This window comes from Strigops habroptila, chromosome 22, assembly GCF_004027225.2.
Source record: "Strigops habroptila isolate Jane chromosome 22, bStrHab1.2.pri, whole genome shotgun sequence".
In the NCBI taxonomy this organism is placed as follows: domain Eukaryota; kingdom Metazoa; phylum Chordata; class Aves; order Psittaciformes; family Psittacidae; genus Strigops; species Strigops habroptila.
This window is the reverse complement of record NC_044298.2, coordinates 847705-866659: the sequence shown is the minus strand read 5'-3', so window position 1 is coordinate 866659 and position 18955 is coordinate 847705. Positions and strand designations below refer to the sequence as shown.

General features: G+C 65.2%; 3 protein-coding genes across 3 annotated transcripts; 1 reads left to right on the top strand and 2 right to left on the bottom strand.

Moving 5' to 3' along the window:
- Positions 1-66: 66 nt before the first annotated feature.
- Positions 67-3105, top strand: IL6R (interleukin 6 receptor). Its single transcript, XM_030473786.1, is given in 11 exon segments — positions 67-233; positions 965-1198; positions 1279-1402; positions 1519-1703; positions 1790-1947; positions 2047-2191; positions 2277-2320; positions 2449-2527; positions 2621-2729; positions 2815-2944; positions 2946-3105. Coding segments are annotated over 11 exon segments (1362 nt in total). The 5' UTR covers positions 67-139; the 3' UTR covers positions 3006-3105.
- Positions 3106-4123: 1018 nt separating this feature from the next.
- Positions 4124-8368, bottom strand: SHE (Src homology 2 domain containing E). Its single transcript, XM_030473785.1, has 6 exons — positions 7383-8368; positions 6683-6809; positions 5924-6232; positions 5147-5297; positions 4932-5051; positions 4124-4589 (listed from the first exon to the last, which is right to left on the bottom strand). Exons 1-6 carry the CDS (start codon positions 7764-7766, stop codon positions 4403-4405), a joined length of 1278 nt encoding a protein of 425 aa, XP_030329645.1. The 5' UTR covers positions 7767-8368; the 3' UTR covers positions 4124-4402.
- A 2029-nt stretch (positions 8369-10397) lies between these two features.
- On the bottom strand, positions 10398-18883 carry UBE2Q1 (ubiquitin conjugating enzyme E2 Q1). Its single transcript, XM_030473784.1, is given in 14 exon segments — positions 10398-10829; positions 11641-11707; positions 11812-11907; positions 12036-12084; positions 12298-12356; positions 12458-12548; positions 13039-13099; positions 13481-13565; positions 14035-14175; positions 16579-16629; positions 17204-17308; positions 18074-18178; positions 18572-18779; positions 18781-18883. Coding segments are annotated over 14 exon segments (1206 nt in total). The 5' UTR covers positions 18837-18883; the 3' UTR covers positions 10398-10797.
- Between the last annotated feature and the right edge of the window lie 72 nt (positions 18884-18955).

Here is an 18955-nt window from a genome sequence, read left to right as displayed (position 1 = left end):
CCCCCTTTCCCCCGTGCTGGCCCCGCCCGCCCGGCGCACGTGCTGCCGCCGCGGAGCCGCCCCCGTTCCCCCCGTCCCGTCCCGTCCCGTCCCGGTTTCACAACCGCGGGCACCGGCCGCACCGCGCGCGGCTCCGCCGATGTTCTGCTGCCCGGAGCCGCTCAGCTTCCTCCTCCTCCTCCTCCTCCTCCTCGCTGCCGCCGCCGCTCCCCGGCGGCCCTGCGGCCCCGTGGGTGAGTGCGACCGAGACCGGGCGGGACGGGAGCGGGGCATGGAGCAGAGGGACACCCCCCACCAACACCACCACCCCTCCGGCAGGGCTCCCCCCACCCCCCGGTACCGGAGCCATGGAGGTGGGGGGCAGTTCCCGGCGGAGATCAGCATCGCGGGCTGGGACTGGGTGCTGGGGGGGTGTCCGGTACTGGGAGGGTGCTGAGTGTGCTGGGGCGCTGTTTGCTGGGTGCTGGGGGTGCTGGGCGCTGAGTGCCGAGCGTGTTCCCAGCAGCAGGAACAGCAGCTCCCCGCTGGTTGTTGACCTTTGCAGTGGGAGCCGGGAGCGCTGCCCCGGGCGGCCTCCCCTGGCCCCGGACCAGCCTTGGCCCCTGGCCGGGTGCTGCCGGCAGCCTGCGCCGCTTTAACCCCCCCAGCGCCGGGACCCGGCATCCCCGGAACCCCCGCTCCCAGCCGTGGCTCTCCCGATGCCCCACTCCCCACGCTGCCCGGCCGGATCCCACCGCCTGGTGCCGCGAGGGGGGTCCCGTGTGCCGGGGGGGGTCCACATTGACCAGCTCGATGGGGAATTGCTGACTCAGCAAGAGCTGCTGCTCAGAGCCTCTTGCAAATATTGACTCTGAGCAGCGACGCATGGGGAGCAGGCAGCGGGGGGGGGGGTGTCCCCCCCAGCGCTGGGGACATGCTGGGGTCTTGTCCCCATTGCGTGGATGTTCTCACCCCCCCCCCCCAGGGCTCTCGCAGGACACGGTGCTTGGGCGCCCGGGAGCGAACATCACGTTGAGGTGCTGGGACGAGGGTCCAGGGAACGTCACCGTGTCCTGGCAGGTGGAGGAGCGGGGCCGGAGCCAGCGGCTGCCCGCGGGGAATGCTCTGCCCCTGCATCGCCTGCGCCACGAGGACGCGGGCACCTACAGCTGCTTCGTGGGGAGCCGCCGGCTGCGCTCGCTGCGGCTGCTGGTGCAAGGTGGGTCCACGCCGGGGCACGGAGGGCCCTCGTAGCACCACCCAGTGTGAGGGGTCCCCCAGCGCCTCCCTGCCTTGCAGAGCCCCCCGAGACCCCTCGCGTCTCCTGCTACCGGCGGAGCCACGACCACGACGTGCTGTGTGAGTGGCCGCTGCGCGCGAAGCCGTCCCCGGGGACACGGGCGATGCTCTGGGTGAAGCAGAGGTGAGGGATGGTCCAGCACCTACGTGGGACCCCGCGGCACGGCTGCTTTACAGTGAGCTCTGTCCCGGAGGCTGCCCGGTGCGTGCCGCAGCCCCGGCTGAGCCGCCACCCCGCAGGTTCACGGCTGAGAACGCCACGGAGCAGCGGTGCCGCTTCTTCTCCAAGGCACGGAAGTTTGTTTGCCGGGTGAAGGTGCCCCGAGGGGCTGATGACACCAAACCCCTCCTGGTGTCCACGTGCGTCAGCAACGGCGCCGGTGGCGCGGCTGGCGAGGACAAGATCATCACCCTCAGTGGTGTCTGTGAGTGCTGCTCCCCTCTTGCCGGGGCTGGGGCTGGGCGAGCAGCTCAGTGCCAGGCCCTGAGCCCCCCCTGCCCTGGCAGTGAGGCCCGACCCCCCCCATCAACGTGACGGTGACGGCTCTGGAGAAGGCACCGCAGTGGCTGCGGGTCAACTGGTCCTACCCCTCGTCCTGGGACCACCGCTTCTACTGGCTCCGCTTCCAGGTCCGCTACCGCCCTGAGCCCGCCCGCACCTTCACCGAGGTGAGCCCCTGGCCCCGGCTGCCCCCCAGCCCTGGCGGGGCTGTCCCCAGCCCCACGCTGCCCATGTCCCCAGCCCCACGCTGCCCATGTCCCCCCCAGGTTGACCAAGTGACAACAACGTGGCTGGACATCCGTGATGCGTGGCGGGGGCTGCTGCACGTGGTGCAGGTGCGGGCGCAGGAGGAGTTTGGCCACGGCACGTGGAGCGAGTGGAGCCGGGAGGCGGTGGGCACCCCATGGACAGGTAGGAGGGGGGGACGTGTGGCCCTGAGGCTGGGGGTTCAGCACAGGATCTCCCTATCACAATCCGCCCCCCCATCACTTTGCAGACCCCAGGGACCTCACCTCTGAAATGGGACTCTTCAGCTCACAGGTAGGGCTTAGCCCCAAGGGGACATGACACGCTCTCAGTTGGGACTTGTGTCCCTGTGTGGGACAAGGGGACACTAGGGCAGGGGGGCTGACCCATCCCAAAATGCCCCCCCTTGCCTTCTCTTGCAGTTCCCTATGGAGGATGGCACCTACGGGCTCACGCTGCCCCCCGAGCTCTTCGCGGAAGATGGTGCTGATGGCACTAGTGGTGAGGAGGGGGCCCTGCGGTGGCAGTGGGGGGGGCCGCTACCCCCAGGTCCCTGATCCCCACAATGGGCCCATCCCCTCCTCTATGCCCCAGGGCCCATCGTGGAAGCCAGTGCCCACTCCATGGCATCGCCCTACACCTTCCTGGTGGCTGGGGGGAGCCTGCTCCTGGGCATCGCCCTCTGCATTGGCATTGTGCTGAGGTGAGTGCCTGGGGGGGGCACAACACGACTCGGGGGGGGGCTCCACTTGCCCCTCCCGACCTGGGCCCCCTATTCCCTCCTGCAGGTACTGGCAGCTGTGGCGGATGGGGGGGTGGCAGGGGGCAAAGCCGGAGGGTGAGGGGCAGCACGTGCTGGTGCCCCTGGGCCCCCCCAGGCCTCCGCTTAGTGACACCCCCCTGCTCTCCCCCCCCCTGCTCCCCAGCCCCTGGGGGGCTCCATGTCACCAGCTTGGACTACTTCTTCTCAGGGCAGTAGCTGGGGTCTGGGTACGCTGTTGGGCACCTGCAGGTCGGGTTGGGGGGATGCCTGGTCCTGGGGGGTCCTGGGGCTTAGGATATGGCCTTGGGAGTAGCATGTCCCCCTCAAACTACCCAGAGATGCTGGAAGTCCCCAAGTCCCATGGCTGGCAGAGGAGATGGGGGGGATCAGCACTCCTCCTTACAGAGACCGGCCGAGGGGGCCAAGCTGGGTCCCAGGGGGGCAGCTCTGGGGCCGCAGCCAAGCTGGGGCGGCTGGACCAGAGCGTGAGAGCAGGGCTGGGCTGTGCCCGCAGGGACAGGGCTGGGGGTCCCCTGGGGGGGTATCGGGGGGGGTCTGGCTGGATCAGCCCCATCTCACGCCCCCCCCCGTGGTGGGGAGGTGGGACAAAAAGTGTCTCAAATAAATGACTTTGTTTTGTAATGGAGTGGGTGCGTTGGGGGGTCACTGCAGCCGGAGGGGCCGGGGGGAGGCTGAGCTGTGCCCCCCTCCCTATCAAGGCCAAGCACCCCCCATCTATCCCCTATATGCCTTGCTGTGCACCCTAACCATGTGCCCCATGTTGTGGCCCCCCCCTCATGCCACCAAGTGCCCCCCATGCCCTGCGCTGTGCCCACCCCATGCTGGGTTGTGCAAGGCCCCAGGGAGCTGCAGCTGCACCCAGGCAGGAAACCACAGGGTGAGAGGAGGGGAGGCCCGGGCACCCTGGGGACACTGTGTCCCGTCCCCCCCTGCCAGCCCCACTCTATAAAAAGCATGGCAGGATGCGGGGGGGTTGTGTGTGCCCAAAACCGCTGCCCCCCAAACCCAGTGCGGCTTCTGCTGACATGAATGGGGCTGTTCCTGGCTTCTGCCCTCCCAACCAGGCTGGTGCCTGTGGGGGGGGGTGAAGGGTCTGAGCTTGGGGCAGCCCCCCCAGCCCTGAAACCCTGCCCCACGGCTGGCAGCCGGCCCCACGGGGGCCCAGCAGGGAAAGGGCTGGGTTCCTCTTTTCAGTCCCCCCAACAGCACCCACAGGCAGGGCTCTGCCCATCCTGGCACCCGCGGGGCCCCCATCCCTGCACTCTGCAGCCCCAGCCCAGCTCGTTGCAGCCCCCCCCCGGCCACCCGCCTCCTCTCAGCCAACACGTTTATTTCACTACTCCATTACACATCCCCACCTCGCTGCGCCCCCCCCTCCCCCCCCCCCCCCCCCGCCCGGCACCGGGGGCAGCCGCGCACGGGTCAGCTCCGGTACGGGGCAGGCAGGGTCCGTCCCGGTGCAAGGGGAGTGCAGGCGGCCGGTGCCCGGCAGCAGCAGCAGGACGGGACTGAAGGGTCCATTGTGGACCCTGCCCCACGCCGCAGGGCTGGGGGGGTCACGGGCCAGTCTTGGGGGGGGGCATTAGTGGGTGCTAATGCAGCTTGCAGTGGACGGGGTGCAGCAGGGCCATGTGCTCGGCCCCCTTGAAGGGCAGCTTCTCAGTGGAGTAGTAGTGCACGACCTCGGGGACGCTGGCGAAGACGCCGCTGGCCTGGCTGAGCGTGTACTTGTTGTCCTTGGTCTGGGCCACGATGATGTGGACGCAGCCCTGGCTGGTCCTGGGCGGCCGGTGCGGGGCGTCAGCGGTGCCGCCACCCCCCGGCGCCCGCCCGCCCCGCGGCCGCATCCACCCCTGTTTGTTCCCGTCCTGCTCCGATTGTTTCGGCTCCAGGGGCTCCGCTTCCTCAGGAAGGAAACGCCACCGGCGCTGCCGACAATGCGCCAGGGAGGGGGGGACACGCCACCACCAACACTCCCCCCCCCCCGCCGTGACTCCCCAGTCCCCCTGCGGGTGTGGGGACGGGTCTGGCTGCTCCCACCCCATCGCTGGGGCTCTGCTGCAGTGTCCCCCCCCCACCCCGGGGACACACGCCCCCGTCCGGCTCCGCGCAGCCACTCACTTGAGCGCAATGGAGTATTTGCCGCTGCCGGTCTCGCTGGTGCGCACCAGGAACCCGGCCTCCCGGCACGCCTGCAGCCGGCTCTCGGCCTCGGCCCGTGTGATGGCCCCGTGGTACCAGCTGTGGGGGACGCGGGGGGCGCTGAGCAGAGGCCAAGCCACGGGGACCCCCCCTCCCCTTTCCGTTTCCTGCCCGGGCTCGGCCTCATCACTCACGGCTGCTTCTCCAGCGCCAGCGCAGGGTCCACCCGCTCCCCTTCGCCGTGCTCAGGGCCCGTCGGCTTCAGCATCTTGGGGGTCCAGCTCTTCTGGCGAAGGTGCTGCCGCGGCGCCTCCTCCTTGGGCCGCTCTGAGCCCTCGAACTGTACTGAGGGGGGAATGACAACGAGATAAGAGCCTTGAAAGTCACTTCCCTGCCACCTCCATCCCCACCTCTATCCCTGTCCCCAGCCAGTTCACCCCACCCTGCAACGAGCAGAGACATTTCCAGCTACATCAGGATGCTCCAAGCCCCTGTGTCCAACCTGGCCTTGAACACTGCCAGGGATGGGGCAGCCACAGCTTCTCTGGGCACCCTGTGCCAGCGCCTCAGCACCCGCGGTGTGAAAAATTACTTGCTTAGATCTAGTCTCAATATCTCGCCTCTTTTAGTGCAAAACCACCTCCCCTTGCCCTATCACTGCAGGCCCTACTAAAAAGTCTGTGCCCACTCCTGTCCCCATTCCTGTCCTCATCCCTCTCCCCATCCCTGTCCCTGTCCTCATCCCCATCCCCATCCCCCTCCCCATCCTTGTCCCCATCCCCATCCCTGTCCCCTTCCCTGTCCCCATCCTCATCCCCATCCCCGTCCCCATTCCTCTCCTCATCCTTGTCCCCATGCTCATCCCTGTCCCCATCGTCATCCCCATCCACACCCCCACCCCTGTCCCCCTCCCCATCCCTGTCCTCATCCCTCTCCCCATCCCTGTCCCCATCCCCATCCCTGTTCCCTACCTGACAGTGCTTTGACAATTTGCTCCTTCTTCCACTCCCAGGGCTGCTCGTACTCGCCTGCCGGGCGCTCATCGTTCTCGGGCAGGCGCCCATCCCCAGCCCTCGCCCTGCGCTCCGGGGTCGCCCCAGTCACCCCCTCTCCGGGCTCATAGGGGGTGTCGTAGAGCTGTGGTCCCTTCCCTGCCGCCTCCTTGCCCCCCGGCCACTTGGCTGGCTCTGGCTTGCCCCCCCCCTCCCCGGGCTCGCCAGGCCCGTCCAGCAGCAGGATGGCTTTGACCAGGGGGTCCTTGGAGCCCCGACGGCGGATTTCTGTGGGGAAGAGGGAGTGTGCATCAGGGAAGGGGCTGAGACACCCACCACTGCCACCCCAGCGCCTGCCCTTGGGGAGGGATGTGCACCTCATGGCAGGGATGCCCCATTGGGAGGTGCCGGAGGAGGACGGGGCCCATCCTTGTGGTGCCTGGCCTGCTGTTACCACAGACACACACCGGTGGGGCCAGGAGGGGTCTATGGCAGCAGGATGCTACACCCCCCACTGCAGCTCAGCCCCACAGGAGCCTCACACAGGCCCCGGCCCCCTGCTTCACCCCATGGCGCCGGGCTCCACCAAACGGCCCCTGCTGCCCCACATGGAAAATAACCATCAGCAGCAAAGCTTTTATTTCCAGCTTCCGGCCAAGTCAGTTCCTGTTGTTGTGGCCAGTTGGGCGGGCGCCACGGCCGGGGGTCACTGCTTGGGGGGCACCGCAAGGCATGTACCTGTGATCATCTGCTGCGCGTCGTAGGGCTCCATGTACCCGTCGTTCTCACCCAGGCGCTCGGCCTCCCGCTGCCCCTTGGTGCGCTTGGCATCGTAGGGATCGGCGTAGTCCTCCAGGATGATGACCTGGGGACAGGATGGGCAGCACCAGCCATTGGGGGCTGCTGGGGGTCCCCACCGGTGGTGGGGCGGGCGGGGGTGGTGGGGATGGCACCGGCACAGAGCCAGGCGGGGAGGGGACAGGGACACCGGGATCCCAGGGGCAGGATGGCAGCTCCTATGGGGTAGATGGAGCTGCGCCACAGCCCCAGAGGCACCTTTGAGGGGGAGCAGCGCCCGGCCCTGTGCACCCCGGTAGTGGGGAGAAGCCTGCGGGTGGGGCGGGCTCGGGGACCCTTTTGGGTGGCACCACCACCCCCCCTCATCCCATCCCAGTGCTCTGTGTGGGGAGGGGTGTAAGTCCGGCTTCCAGAGCAGCTTTATGTAAGCCTTTGTTTAACCAGCGCCGGGGTCAGGGTGTGCTGGCACCCGCGGGGCCGGCGCTCCCCGCTCCCGCTGATGAAGGGCAATCGGGATGAAGGGAGCTTTGAACGGGACTTGAAGGCAGCACGATGAAAGGCCGGGGTGAGCCGGGCTAATGAGCTGCTGCAGCCCAAAGTGGTTAAAGCCGCCCCAGCACCCCCCCAGTTTCCTCCTTACCGTCTCTGTCTTGGGGGTCTTGCCCTTGTCCTGCTCTGGGGCGGGCGGGGGGCCGGGGTACCCCTTCCCGTTCTTCTCATGCGCCTCCACCTTGATGAGGCGGTTGATGTAGGTGCCGCAGGGTTTGGGGGGTCCCTCCGGCGCCCCCCCCTCCACTCGGGAGTTCTTCCGCATCTTCCCGGTGGCGGCTTGGAGCAGACCCTGCAGGTTGTCCCGGGACAGCCGCCCCCCTCCCTCCTTGCCGCCCCCCGTCCCGGCCCGGCAGCCCCCCAGCTCAGCGCCCGAGTTCTTGCGGCTCTTGCCGAGGCTGCCGCTGCCCGGCCGGGCCCGCTCCGAAACCGTCTTCAGGTTGGAGGGGAACTCCTTGAACCACTTGGCTGCCATGGGGCTGGAGCGGGGCAGGGTGCCGCGGCCCCCCCCTGGGGCTCTCCGACACCCCACGGCCGCCCCACCGGCTCAGGGCCGGCTCAGCCGGGGGCCGCGGGGCAGCCCGGCTCCCCCCGGCCCTGGGAGCGGGACCCTCGGTGGCCTGGGGCCAGCCCGGGACTTGGGGGGATGCCGCCGGGGGGCCGGGGGGCTCCAGGCGGGACGGCCGGTGGGTCCCCAGCGGTGCCGGCTCCCGTCTCTCCGGGAGGGGACCGCGTCTCCGCGGGGGTCCCTGTCACACGAAGGCTCCCGGGGGCCGGGGTCGGGGTCTGTGGTCCAGCAGCGGGACGAGCCGGGGGTTCTTCCAGGCGTGCGGGGTGGGTTCGGCCGGGGCAGCCCCGGGCGGCTCCGAGGGTCTCTATCCCCGGGAAGGGGCCCGGGCGTCGCTCCGTGCTCCGAGGAGTCCGGCCAGGGCCCGTCGCGGCTCCTCGTCGGGGCCCGTCTCCGGGGGCGGCGGGGATGCGGGTGCGGGTCAGGCCGGCCCGGGGGGCCCCATGCGGCGGCGGCGGCGGGACGGGACGGGACGGAGCCGGAGGGGGCGGCGGGGACGGCCCTCCCCGCCCAGATCCGGAGGGGGCGGCCCCGGGGGACGGCGCGGCACCGGGCGGGCGGGCGGGCACCGGCCCCGGCAGCCGCGGAGAGCCGCGGTACCGTCCGCCCCGCGTCGGGGCCTCCATTCGGCTGCTGCCGAGGGCTGCGGGGGGCTGATGGGACAGGGGGGGCTTGACCCCGCACGCGAACCCCAGCACGGACCAAGTGTGTGGAGCCCAGTGGAGAGACCCCACAGAGCTCCCTGCATGGCCCCTCCTACCCACCCCCGGGTGAGGACCTCGGAGGCGGGGGGGGAGTGTTACTGACCCGTCTGCAACAGCACAAGAGAAAGGAGCAGGTCGAGGGGTGCAGATAAAGGTGCTCCCCAGCCCCCAGGACGGGGCTGCCCTGGTTCGGGGTAGGACACGGGCTCTTCCAGGGGCTGGGGAATGTCCCCAAGGAGCAGCCGGCTCCAACCCATGGCAGGGTCCTGCTGCTGTGAGCCCCTGGCAACTGGTCCCCAGCAGCGTCCCCTTCCCCAGGGAGGCGCCGGCAGCACCGTAGGAAGCGGTGGCAGTTTCCTTCCTTTGGCACATTTCAGTCCCCCCCATCGCTGCCGGGGCCTCACCCGCAGGACAGGCGCCGGCAGCACCGGCTCGGTGGCTCTGTGCCATCCGCTGGGAAGTCTCTCCCCATCCGCATCCTCCGCAGCTCCCAGGGGAAGGCTGCGGGAGCGTCTCTGGCAGCAGCGACAGATGGCACTTGGGTGCCCGCTTCCCCGAGGAGCGGAGCGGAGCCAGGCGCGGTGCTGAGGCTGGAGCAGGATGGAGCCCGGCGCTGGGGCGGGTGCGAACAGACGGGACAGGCAGACGCCGCCAGACGCCAGCTCGCGCGGTTCCTGCCGCGCTTCCAGCCCCGGCGCCCGCATCCGAGCGGGGAGAGGATGCGGGAGGACCCTGGCCAACCCCCCCGCTCATCCCGGCCTGGATGCGGGAGCACGGGCGCTGTGAGCGGCCCCTGCCCCAACCCTGCCGCTGCGCTCTGCAGGTGCAGCCCCCACCTCACCCAACAGCACCCCAAAAGCCTTTGAAAGCTGCATTAAAGCAGCCCGACAGCAGGTTCCTGGTGCTCGCTGAGCTGCTCCGTGCCCCCAGCCCCAGGAGCAGCGCTGGGGAGGGCCCAGGACCGTGCCCGGGGGTGCAGGAGCAGAAGCCGAGGCCGGGCGGAGCTCTTCAGGGTCACAAACCCTCCAGTCCTGCAGCAAAGGGCTTAAAAATAGCCCCGGGCAAGGCTGGAGCCGCTCCCGCAGCGAGCGCTGAGCAGCCCCCGGTAATCCCTCGCCTACAGCTTCTCCTTGCACAGCTGGGAGCAGGACAAGGAGCAGCTGCTGGAGCAGATAACGGGCGGCTTCTGAGGCCCTTTGATTTGGTAATGGGTTCGGTTCAAACACTGAATTAATGCTGATGGCCCCACATTGACACTGATGAGTCAGCTCTGCCTCCAGCTGAGGACACGGCCGCACACCCAAAGCTCCTTCCAGCAGCCTCAGGACAGAGCAGGGGGGATTCGAGCAAGGAACAGGGAGACGAGCACCAGGGCAGGACTTGAGCAACGCCTCCCCCCGGTACCACGGAGCTGAACCCAGCCCCTTGCTGCAGAGACAAGAGCAGCAAATCCCACTCCTCTTGAGGCAGCTACTACAGGTACAAGGGGCTGGGCAGGGCAGAGGGGCTACAGCTCCAGGCTTGCCCCAGCCAAGCCTCTGCTCGCCTCCCAGCGCTTGGCAAGGCAGGCCCTGGAGAAGGTTGGAAGGGAGCTGGCACCTGCAAACCCCTCATCCACAGCAGGAGCCGGGAAAGCCTTAAGCTCTTCCCCTCTCCAGAGGACAAGGGAAGGGGACAAACGCCCTTCTCCCCTGGTGCCAAAAGGGTTTTCTTCTTCCAAGGCCGCTGTTCCAGCCCTTCCTGCATGGGTTGTGCAGCCACCACCGCGAGAGGCCGGGGTGTTCCTGCACCCCCTGGGCCAGGGGTAGAAGAAAAGACACGAGTGAGACCAGGATCTTCAAATTAACAAACTGTAACTTTTCTCCAAAGATACATTTTTTCCATACACATCCATCATACACTGTAACAAAAAAAAGCAGTGTACATGAAATAAGAAAATAAATTAAATCCAATAGCATAGGTAAGGAGGATGCTCGAGACTGGAGCAGAGTCGAAAGGTTCCAGCGATACAAGAGGCTCAAGAAGTTTGTCTTAACAAGAATTGCTGCTAGCGAGGGTCCAGCAAGTGGTGTCGCTCAGTCCCAACTGCTTAAAACAGTTTTATTTAGAGTTTTTAAACAGCCATTATTGTCCTGCAACAGGCAGAGCTATTACATCCCGGGAGAAAGCCAAGGGGCGGCGTTGAGATCCAAGTAGAGCATCCAGAAGATGAGGTTGGTCCTGCAGCATCCATGCTAGCCGTCCTCCTTGGGCGGTGTGTACCAGCCTGAAAGGAGAGAGATCCCTGAGGGACACTGGGCACAGGAGGGAAAACACAGCTGGAAAAGCTGCTGGAAGCAGCAGCACGAGCACACGGAGTCCTGGTTCCACAGGGCTGCGTGTCCCAGAGCACCGGGAGGCTTCTCCCACCAACAGCACCCAGACAGGGACCTGCTGTCTCCAGGGGGATGCTGCAGCCACATGCTCTGTGCTACAGTGGCTGCTCTTGCTGCCTGGCACAGAACCACATGGGAGGGACCTTAAAGCTCCTCCAGCTCCACGGGCAGGGACACCTTCCACTAGAGCAGGTTGCTCCAAGCCCCTGTGTCCAACCTGGCCTTGAACACTGCCAGGGATGGGGCAGCCACAGCTTCTCTGGGCACCCTGTGCCAGCGCCTCAGCACCCTCACAGGGAAGAGCTTCTGCCTCAGAGCTCATCTCAATCTCCCCTCTGGCAGGTTCAAGCCATTCCCCTTGTCTTGTCCCTCCATCCCTTGTCCAAAGCCCCTCTCCAGGTTTCCTGGAGCGCCTTTAGGCACTGGAGCTGCTCTAAGGTCTCCCCAGAGTGCAGCACAGGAGCAGGATCCTTTCCATGACTTGCTGCTCCCGCTCTGGGGATGAGCCCAGCACACGGGTGGGGGGAGTCTGGGCTCAAACACACACTCTGCTGGGTCATGGGGAGCTTCTGATCGACCAACACCCCAAGTGACCTTGCTCCAGGTGACCTCTGTGCGTGGGGCAGTAGCTCGTCTGGCTGCTCAGCCCAGGGGAGCCCGGCTTAGCAAGGAGAAAGGCACGCTCCATCCTTCAGCCCTTACCATTCTTCTCGTGGATCTGAACCAGGGACTTGTAGGACTGCTGGGCTCTGGTCAGGCTGTACTGATTCTGCAAGGGAAGCCAGGGTGTCCATCAGTGCAGCTAGAACCAGTGCAAACCCCCACACTGCTCCCAGCCGTGCCTCGAGCCCCCCTGCACTGAGCCAGCCCTACCTTATTGGCTCCAAACTGCACTCGTGCCTTCCCTTTCACCAGCGTGGCGCTGATCTGCATGATCACCGACTCGATGGAGTAGGCGCTGCTCCAGCCCTGCGGGATGGAGCAGAGCACAGTGAGGGCAGCACAGGGCCCCTGCTGCTCCCCCAGGGCAGCACAGAGCCAAGCCAGGCAGCTCCGGGCAGCAGCAGGAACACAAAGCACAGCCAAGAGGTACCCACCTGCTTCGTAAGTAGCTCCATGCAGATGGCACCGCCACCCAGGACATACCTTGGGGGAGGAAGGGGGCAAAGTCAGGGCAGAGACAGACACAAACTGTTTCTTCAGATGGAGAAACGCACAAAAGGGAAAGCCCCGTGTCTGCTTCCTTGAGAGCCACTGCCAGCTGGTGCCAGGGAGACTATGGGGCCGCCAGCACTGAAAGCTGCTGCAGGAAGCAGCACTGTGAGCTCACTGAGCAGGGAGAGGGGAGCAGCTACTTACCCCCCTGACAGCACTGGGGACACGACCCTTACGAAGGGTGGATCGAAAGGAAAGTTATCCTGGAACAAAGAGGGAAGCAAAAAGCAAAGGCGTTGAGGAACGGTGCCTGAGGACTCGCTAAGGCAGGAGCAGCTCGAGGAGGGGGAGGCACAGGCCTTACTTTAAAGGAGAAGTTGAGGAGGATGAAATCTGCTCCTTCTTTCTCTTTGAGGATCTGGAGATCGTTGTGCAAAGCGCTGTCCTCATCAACCCTGCCGAGGAGAAGGCAGAGGCTCAGGCAGGGCCGTGCACTGGGCTCCGCCGCGCTCCCTGCCACCGGCCCCGGCTCTACTGTACCTGGATGGTCTCACCCTGAGGGCAGCGACAGCACGGGCTGTCACCATTGTGCTCCTGGCTTGCAGAGAAGACCATCAACCCTTTGTGCATGCTGCCAGCTTAAATATAAAGCCTGCCTGGCCCAAGCAAAGGCAGCACTGGTGTCTGGAGGGTGTGAGAGCTCGGGGTTTTGTCTGATGAACCTCTTCCAGGACTCTAGGAACAGCAGACAGACTTGCAGAGCCCTCAGATCATCTCCCCTTTCTCTGGAGATGTTCTTTCCTTTGGGATGTGCAGACAGCAAGCAAGCTGCCCGAGAGAGAGGCTAACCCAAGGTGCTCCCCTGCCCTGCTCACTTCCCCTCTGGCTCACAGGGATGCTTTGGTCCCACACCACAGTTGCATGATCCCAACCAATGGCACCTACTTCAGGAGTTTGACGTTCCAATCATACAGGCTGTCGTTCACTAGTTCAACTGCATAGTATCCTGCAGGGCAGAGAAGGTCTGTCACTGCGGGGGGACACTTCACAGCGGGGCAAGCCACCACCCAGGTTTCAAATCCCCTTGGACCTGCAGCACAACCTCAGCCTAGCAGAGACCTCCCCCAAAAAAAGCAGCACTTATCCAGAAGGACATTCCTGAGGGCAGCAGTTTTCCTATGACTGCTCCTTCCCAAGTCCTTGGACACAGGAAAGCAGTGGGAGCATCATCCCCCCGAGGGCTAATCCCCCCACCACTGAGGGGAACAGAGGAGGCAGTTGTGCTCCCTCACAGAGCCACAGCCCCTGAAGCAGCTCTGGGGCCCATCGGGTGCCCTGGGGAAGGAAAAGGGGGCAGCCCCAGCCCCGGGGCCCCCTCGGCACTTACCGCCCTTGAAACTTGGTGATCGGTAAATATCCCTGAGCTCCTTCATCAGCCGGTCGGTGGCCTGCACAGACCCAGACACTGCACCCTGCGGGAGGGAAGCTGCACTGTTACACTGCGCCCACCACGGCTCTTGCTCTACGAGGCCAACACCTGAGCTAGAACTTCGGCCCAGCCTCAGAACCAGACCTCCCCGGGTCCCCACGTCCTTCCCTTTCCCCCTACAGCACCTCCTCTTGCCCCCTGGATGCCACCCCCGGCAGAGGAGCTGCAGCAGGAACATCTCTGTGCCCCCTCAACTGCACAAGAACCTCAGGCCGGGAGCACAACCCACCAGTGACCTCCGTGGCCCCGAGCGAGGCGCAGCTCCGGGGAGCAGAGGGGAACCCCCCAACTCTCTGCAGGAGCACCAATGCCTCGGGGGCACCCGAGACCCACAGATACTCCTCTGTGGAGCCCCGGCCTCCTCTGCACCAGCCACGCCAGGCCCTGGGAGCCAGTGCTGTACCTCTGGCCAGGGACAGCCCCAACCCGCCCGCCCGCCGCGGGACACGTACATTTAAGTAATCTTGCCTCTGATTCTTTTTGATTTTCTCTAGAATGGCCAAGTTTTCCTTCCCAATGCCTTCATCCTCCGTCTTCTTCCCATCTGCCGGCTCTTCCTCTTTCATCTCATAGTGGTCCAAGTCCTCAGAGTCCTGGGAAGGGGAAAGGGGAGTTAGAAAGAGACGTGTCTTTGCTCCTCCCTGCAGGCACAAGCTGCCCTGAACCAGGACGGATGCCCACTATGACTCTCCTTCCCAGGAAGCCCCAAGCCCTGATCCGAGGCACAAAGAGGGTGGAAGACACAAGGCCGGGGCACATCCAGTGATGAAGTCTCAGGCGCTGGGCTCCTGCTGCCCTCTCACAGCAGAGCAGCGCACTTCCCTTCCCGACCTGAACTGGGCTCACACAGCTCTTTGCTCTGCCTTGGATGCTTCCAGCTGGATTCTTCCCTGCCAAGTCTCAGGCCTGTTTACAAGCAGCCCCTAATGTGACAACTGCTCCCCAAGGAGCTCTGCGTAAGCACAGGGCACCTGCACCTCAGCCCCACAGCCCCGAGCCATGGCTCTGGACACTGGCCTGTGCTGCTCCCCCCCCACAAGCAAAACCCCAGCACCAGCAGCACGAGGAGAGACCCTCACCCCCCACACTCTGTGGTGCAGGGCATCTCCCCCTCAAAGAGAGGGGCTGGTTCCCAGCAGCTCAGCTCCCCAGTGACCTCCCAAACCCCAGCAGAGGCTCTGCCCATCGTCCCCTTCACAGAGTCATCGGGGTTGGAAGGGCCCTCTGGAGCTCATCCAGTCCAACCCCCTGCCAAGGCAGGGCCACCCAGAGCAGGGCACCCAGGAGCGTGCCCATGGTGGCTTTGGGATGTCTCCAGGGATGGAGCCTCCACCAACCCCCTCCCCGGGCAGCCTGTGCCAGGGCTCTGCCACCCTCACATTGAGGTGACACTTGGTGTGTGTTGGGTTTCTGGCCATTGCTCCTCGTCCTGTCGCTGGGCACCACTGGGAAGAGCCTGGCCCCATCCTCCTGGTACCACCCTTGTGATACTGATGTGCATTGATGGGACCCCCCCCTCAGGCTGCTCTTCTCCAGACTAACCAGGCCCAGCTCCCACAGTCTCTCCTCATCAGAGAGATGCTCCAGACCCCTGAGCATCCCTGTGGCCTCCACTGGACCCTCTCCAGGAGCTTCTTGTACTGAGGAGCCCAGCAGCAGACACCGTGCTCACCAGGGTATTGCTCCGTGGGGAACACCACTGACCACAGGCCTCCGACTGGATTCTCCCCAGCTGATCACAGCCCTCTGAGCTCTAGTCTTCAGCCAGTTCCACCCCACCACTCCTCAGGCCCACGTGTGCAAGACCCCAGTTGTTAAGACCCATCCAAAGCAGTCACAGCAACCGGGGGGCACTGCAGGATGTCTCCCTGTGCACCGTGTCAGCACGCAGGGGTCCCCACCTGAAGCTGCCAGCAAAGGGCTGTGGGTACACACAGCTCCAGCAGTGGTGTTAAAGCCTCTGGACAAGAGTTGCCTTGGGCCTCTCCAGGCCTGGTGCTGCTATTCTGAGGGAGCAGCAGTTTTTGGAAGGGCTTGGGATGTTTTTAGACCGTCACCCAGGAAAAATAGATCCTGCCAGAAAATCCCTCGAGTGGATTAACCTGCATAAAGCATCTCTGCAGCAGGGCCCGGCTCTGCTGCTCTGCTCTGCTCCCCCAGCACAGCCCAACAAAGCCAAACCTCTGCTCCGAGCGAGACCCTCGTCCCTGCATCACGATGCACAGTGGAAGCAGGAGGGGAAAGCACTCAGATCCTGAGGATTCCTCTCCCAGCCCACAGGAACACGAGGACACATCCCAGGTTGGGATATGCTGGTACCAGTTTAAGCCTCCTCATTTTCTGGGAGGACCCTGGCAAAAGCTGGCCTTGATTTAGCACCCCAGGGACCCTGGTAAACCCGCAGGGAGCGCTGGGCGTGGGGCTGCCCCAGGCCCTGCAGGGCCCCTCAGCCCCAGGAGCAGTGTGTGAGCCAGCACTAAACATCACCATGGAGATTGGAGATGATTCCACCCACTTGTAGAGCTCGAAACCACAAACCAAACAACCCGAGCCTGTGGGTTCTGCAGGAGGATATTCTCAGCCTGCAGCGAGCTCCGGCTGCCTCTGCTGCTCCTGCCAATTAGCTCAGTGCACACTCAGCCAGCCCCCCTCATCCTCGCCGTGGGAGCCCCCTGCTCAGGGTGTTTTCCCTGCTGGCAATGCCAGCCCGGAAATCCCACCACTCCGGGGGACACTGCAGGCTGGAGAGCACAGCAGCACAAGCAGAGACAAGCTGCCCGAGGGGCTCCACGCTCAGCTGGGCTGCTGCCAGCCCCTGTGTGTGTGCGAACACGTGGCTCCCATCCACGGCTCGGGACCAGCAACGTGCTGAGCCCCATCTCGGAGCCTTTGAGGCTCTTCCCAGGCACGAATCCCTGGGCCTCGCACCTTTCTGCAGGCATCTCCCTGTGCTCAGCTCGGCGGCGTACTCCCTCACACAGCAAGGAGGCACTTACCTCCGGCATCTCTTCGTCTTCCTCCTCAGAAGACACCTCTTCCTGTGTGCTCTGCAGGGACAAAAGGCCAGAGATGAAGACAGGACCAAGGGCAATGGGTTTAAACTGAAACAGGGGAAGTTTAGGTTGGAGATAAGGCAGAAGTTGTTCCCTGTGAGGGTGCTGAGGCGCTGGCACAGGGTGCCCATAGAAGCTGTGGCTGCCCCATCCCTGGCAGTGTTCAAGGCCAGGTTGGACACAGGGGCTTGGAGCAACCTGCTCTAGTGGAAGGTGTCCCTGCCTGCGGCAGGGGGCTGGAGCTGGATGGTCTCAAGGTCCTTTCCAACCCAAACCATTCTATGATTCTAAGATCGCTCTGTCAGCTTCCTGAGGCAACGCTCCTGCACTCCCAGCCTCTCCCAAGGCAAGGTGACAGGCCATTCACCCACAGAACCACATTAAAAGCAGAGTGAAGCCAAGAGCCTTCCCAGGAAGCTGTGCAGGAGCAGATAAGCAGCTCCAAGGCCCAGCAGAGCAGGCTGGCATCTCCCAGGACAGGGATCGAGCCCAGGGAGAGGAGATGAACCCCTCACCTGCCCCGTTGCTCCTCCAGGGCTCAAAAGCAGGCTCCAGAGAGAGCACTCACCTGTTCTGCCGGCAGAGGCTGGTCCAGCATCTCCACATCTGGATGTTGGGGGAGGTTGTAGAGTTTGCACAGGTCCGAGATGATCCGCTTCAGGTGCTGCAGAAGCTGTCCAGAGGGCAGACAAGGGTCAGAGAAGTGCAGAGCCCCCCCCAGCCCAAGCCCTCAGCGCTGCAATGCCTTCCCTCACAAACGAGGGAGCAAAGGCCCAGAGGCTGCCCTGCTCCAAGCTGGGGAATCGGGCGCCAGCATCCAAATCAAGAGCTGCTCATCCCAAAGTTTGAATCATCGAATCCCAGACTGGTTTGGGTTGCAAAGGACCTTAAGATCATCCAGTTCCAACCCCCTGCCATGGGCAGGGACACCTCGCACTAGACCATGTCACCCAAGGCTCTGTCCAACCTTGAACACTGCCACGGATGGAACATTCACAGCTTCCTTGGGCAACCCATTCCAGTGTCCCATCACCCTCACAGGGAAGAGCTTCTTCCTTATCTTCAACCTGAACTTCCCCTGTTTCAGTCTGAACCCATCACCCCTTGTCCTATCGCTCCAGTCCCTGATGAAGGTCCCTCTCCAGCATCCTTGTAGCCCCCTTCAGACACTGAAGCTGCTCTGAGGTCTCCACGCAGCTTCTCTTCTCCAGGCTGAGCATCCCCAATGTTCTCAGCCTGGCTCCCATGGGAGCTGCTCCAGCCCCTGCTCATCCTTGTGGCCTCCTCTGGCCTTGCTCCAACAGCTCCATGTCCTTGTGCTGGGCACCCCAGAACTGCACACAGTGCTGCAGGGGGGGTCTCACCAGAGCAGAGGGGCAGCTCGGGGGCACGCAGCAGGGTTCTACCCTCCCCTCACCCCCCGGCAGCACCCCCTCACCAGCGTGTCTCCTCTCCTGACTTCCACCAGCCTCTCCAGGATAGCTGCCAGGTTCGGATCGTCTGACTCCACAGACCAGATCGGGGGAACGGCTGGATAAGACTCCTGGAGAGGAGGAGAAGGCGGTGCTTGAGCTGCTGCAACTGTCCCCATCCCACCGACACAGCCGGCAGGGCCCAGAGCAGCAAAGCCACCGCGCTGCAGCCCCACGTCCCGCACCCCCCCCTCTACCGACCAGGACCCAAAGCCCCGCTCCGGCCGCCCCGCCCCGGCTCCGCTCTGTGCTGCTCCACGGAGCAGAGGCAGCCGGTGCTGCTCCGGTGCTCTGCGGGGGGGGCAGCAGCGAAGGCAGCGCACCCCCGACTGCCCCGCGCCGCAGCACCCGCACCCGGCCCAGCCCAGGCGGGGACCAGCCGCCGCACACGGGGTGCGGTGGGGGGGGCACGGACCCCGCCGGCGTGGTCCGGGGGCTGCGGGGGAAACGCCGCGGGGCCTCACCGTGATGTTGCAGTGGATGCGGACGGGCCCCGGCGGCGGCCCCCGGGACGCGGAGCCCCCGGCGCGGTCCGCGGTGCCCGGCACGAACTCGCAGCTGATCTCGTCGGGGCAGGCGCTGCCGATGCGGAACCGCTCGTGGCCGCGGTGGAAGATGGACTCGAGCAGCCGCAGCTCCCGCCTCAGGAGCCGCCCGGCGGGGGCCGCGCTGCCCCCCCCCCGCCGCCGCCTGCGCCCCCGCCGCCTCCTCCGGCCCCGCCCGCTGCATCTTCCCATGGAGGGACCCGCTCCGCCGCCGCCGCCGCCGCCGCAGCCCCCGCAGCCGCCACAAGATGGCGGCGGGACGGCCCCGCTCGCCGGAAGCGCCCCCTCCCGCCGCTAACGGAA

Excerpts from the sequence above, each read along its gene's own strand:
- SHE (XM_030473785.1), bottom strand. The coding sequence starts at position 7,766 with ATGGCAGCCAAGTGGTTCAAGGAGTTCCCCTCCAACCTGAAGACGGTT. Across the intron at positions 6,233-6,682 it reads CGCGCAGCAGATGATCACAG|AAATCCGCCGTCGGGGCTCC; the intron begins GTACATGCCTTG and ends TCTTCCCCACAG. Across the intron at positions 5,298-5,923 it reads AATTGTCAAAGCACTGTCAG|TACAGTTCGAGGGCTCAGAG; the intron begins GTAGGGAACAGG and ends TTCCCCCCTCAG.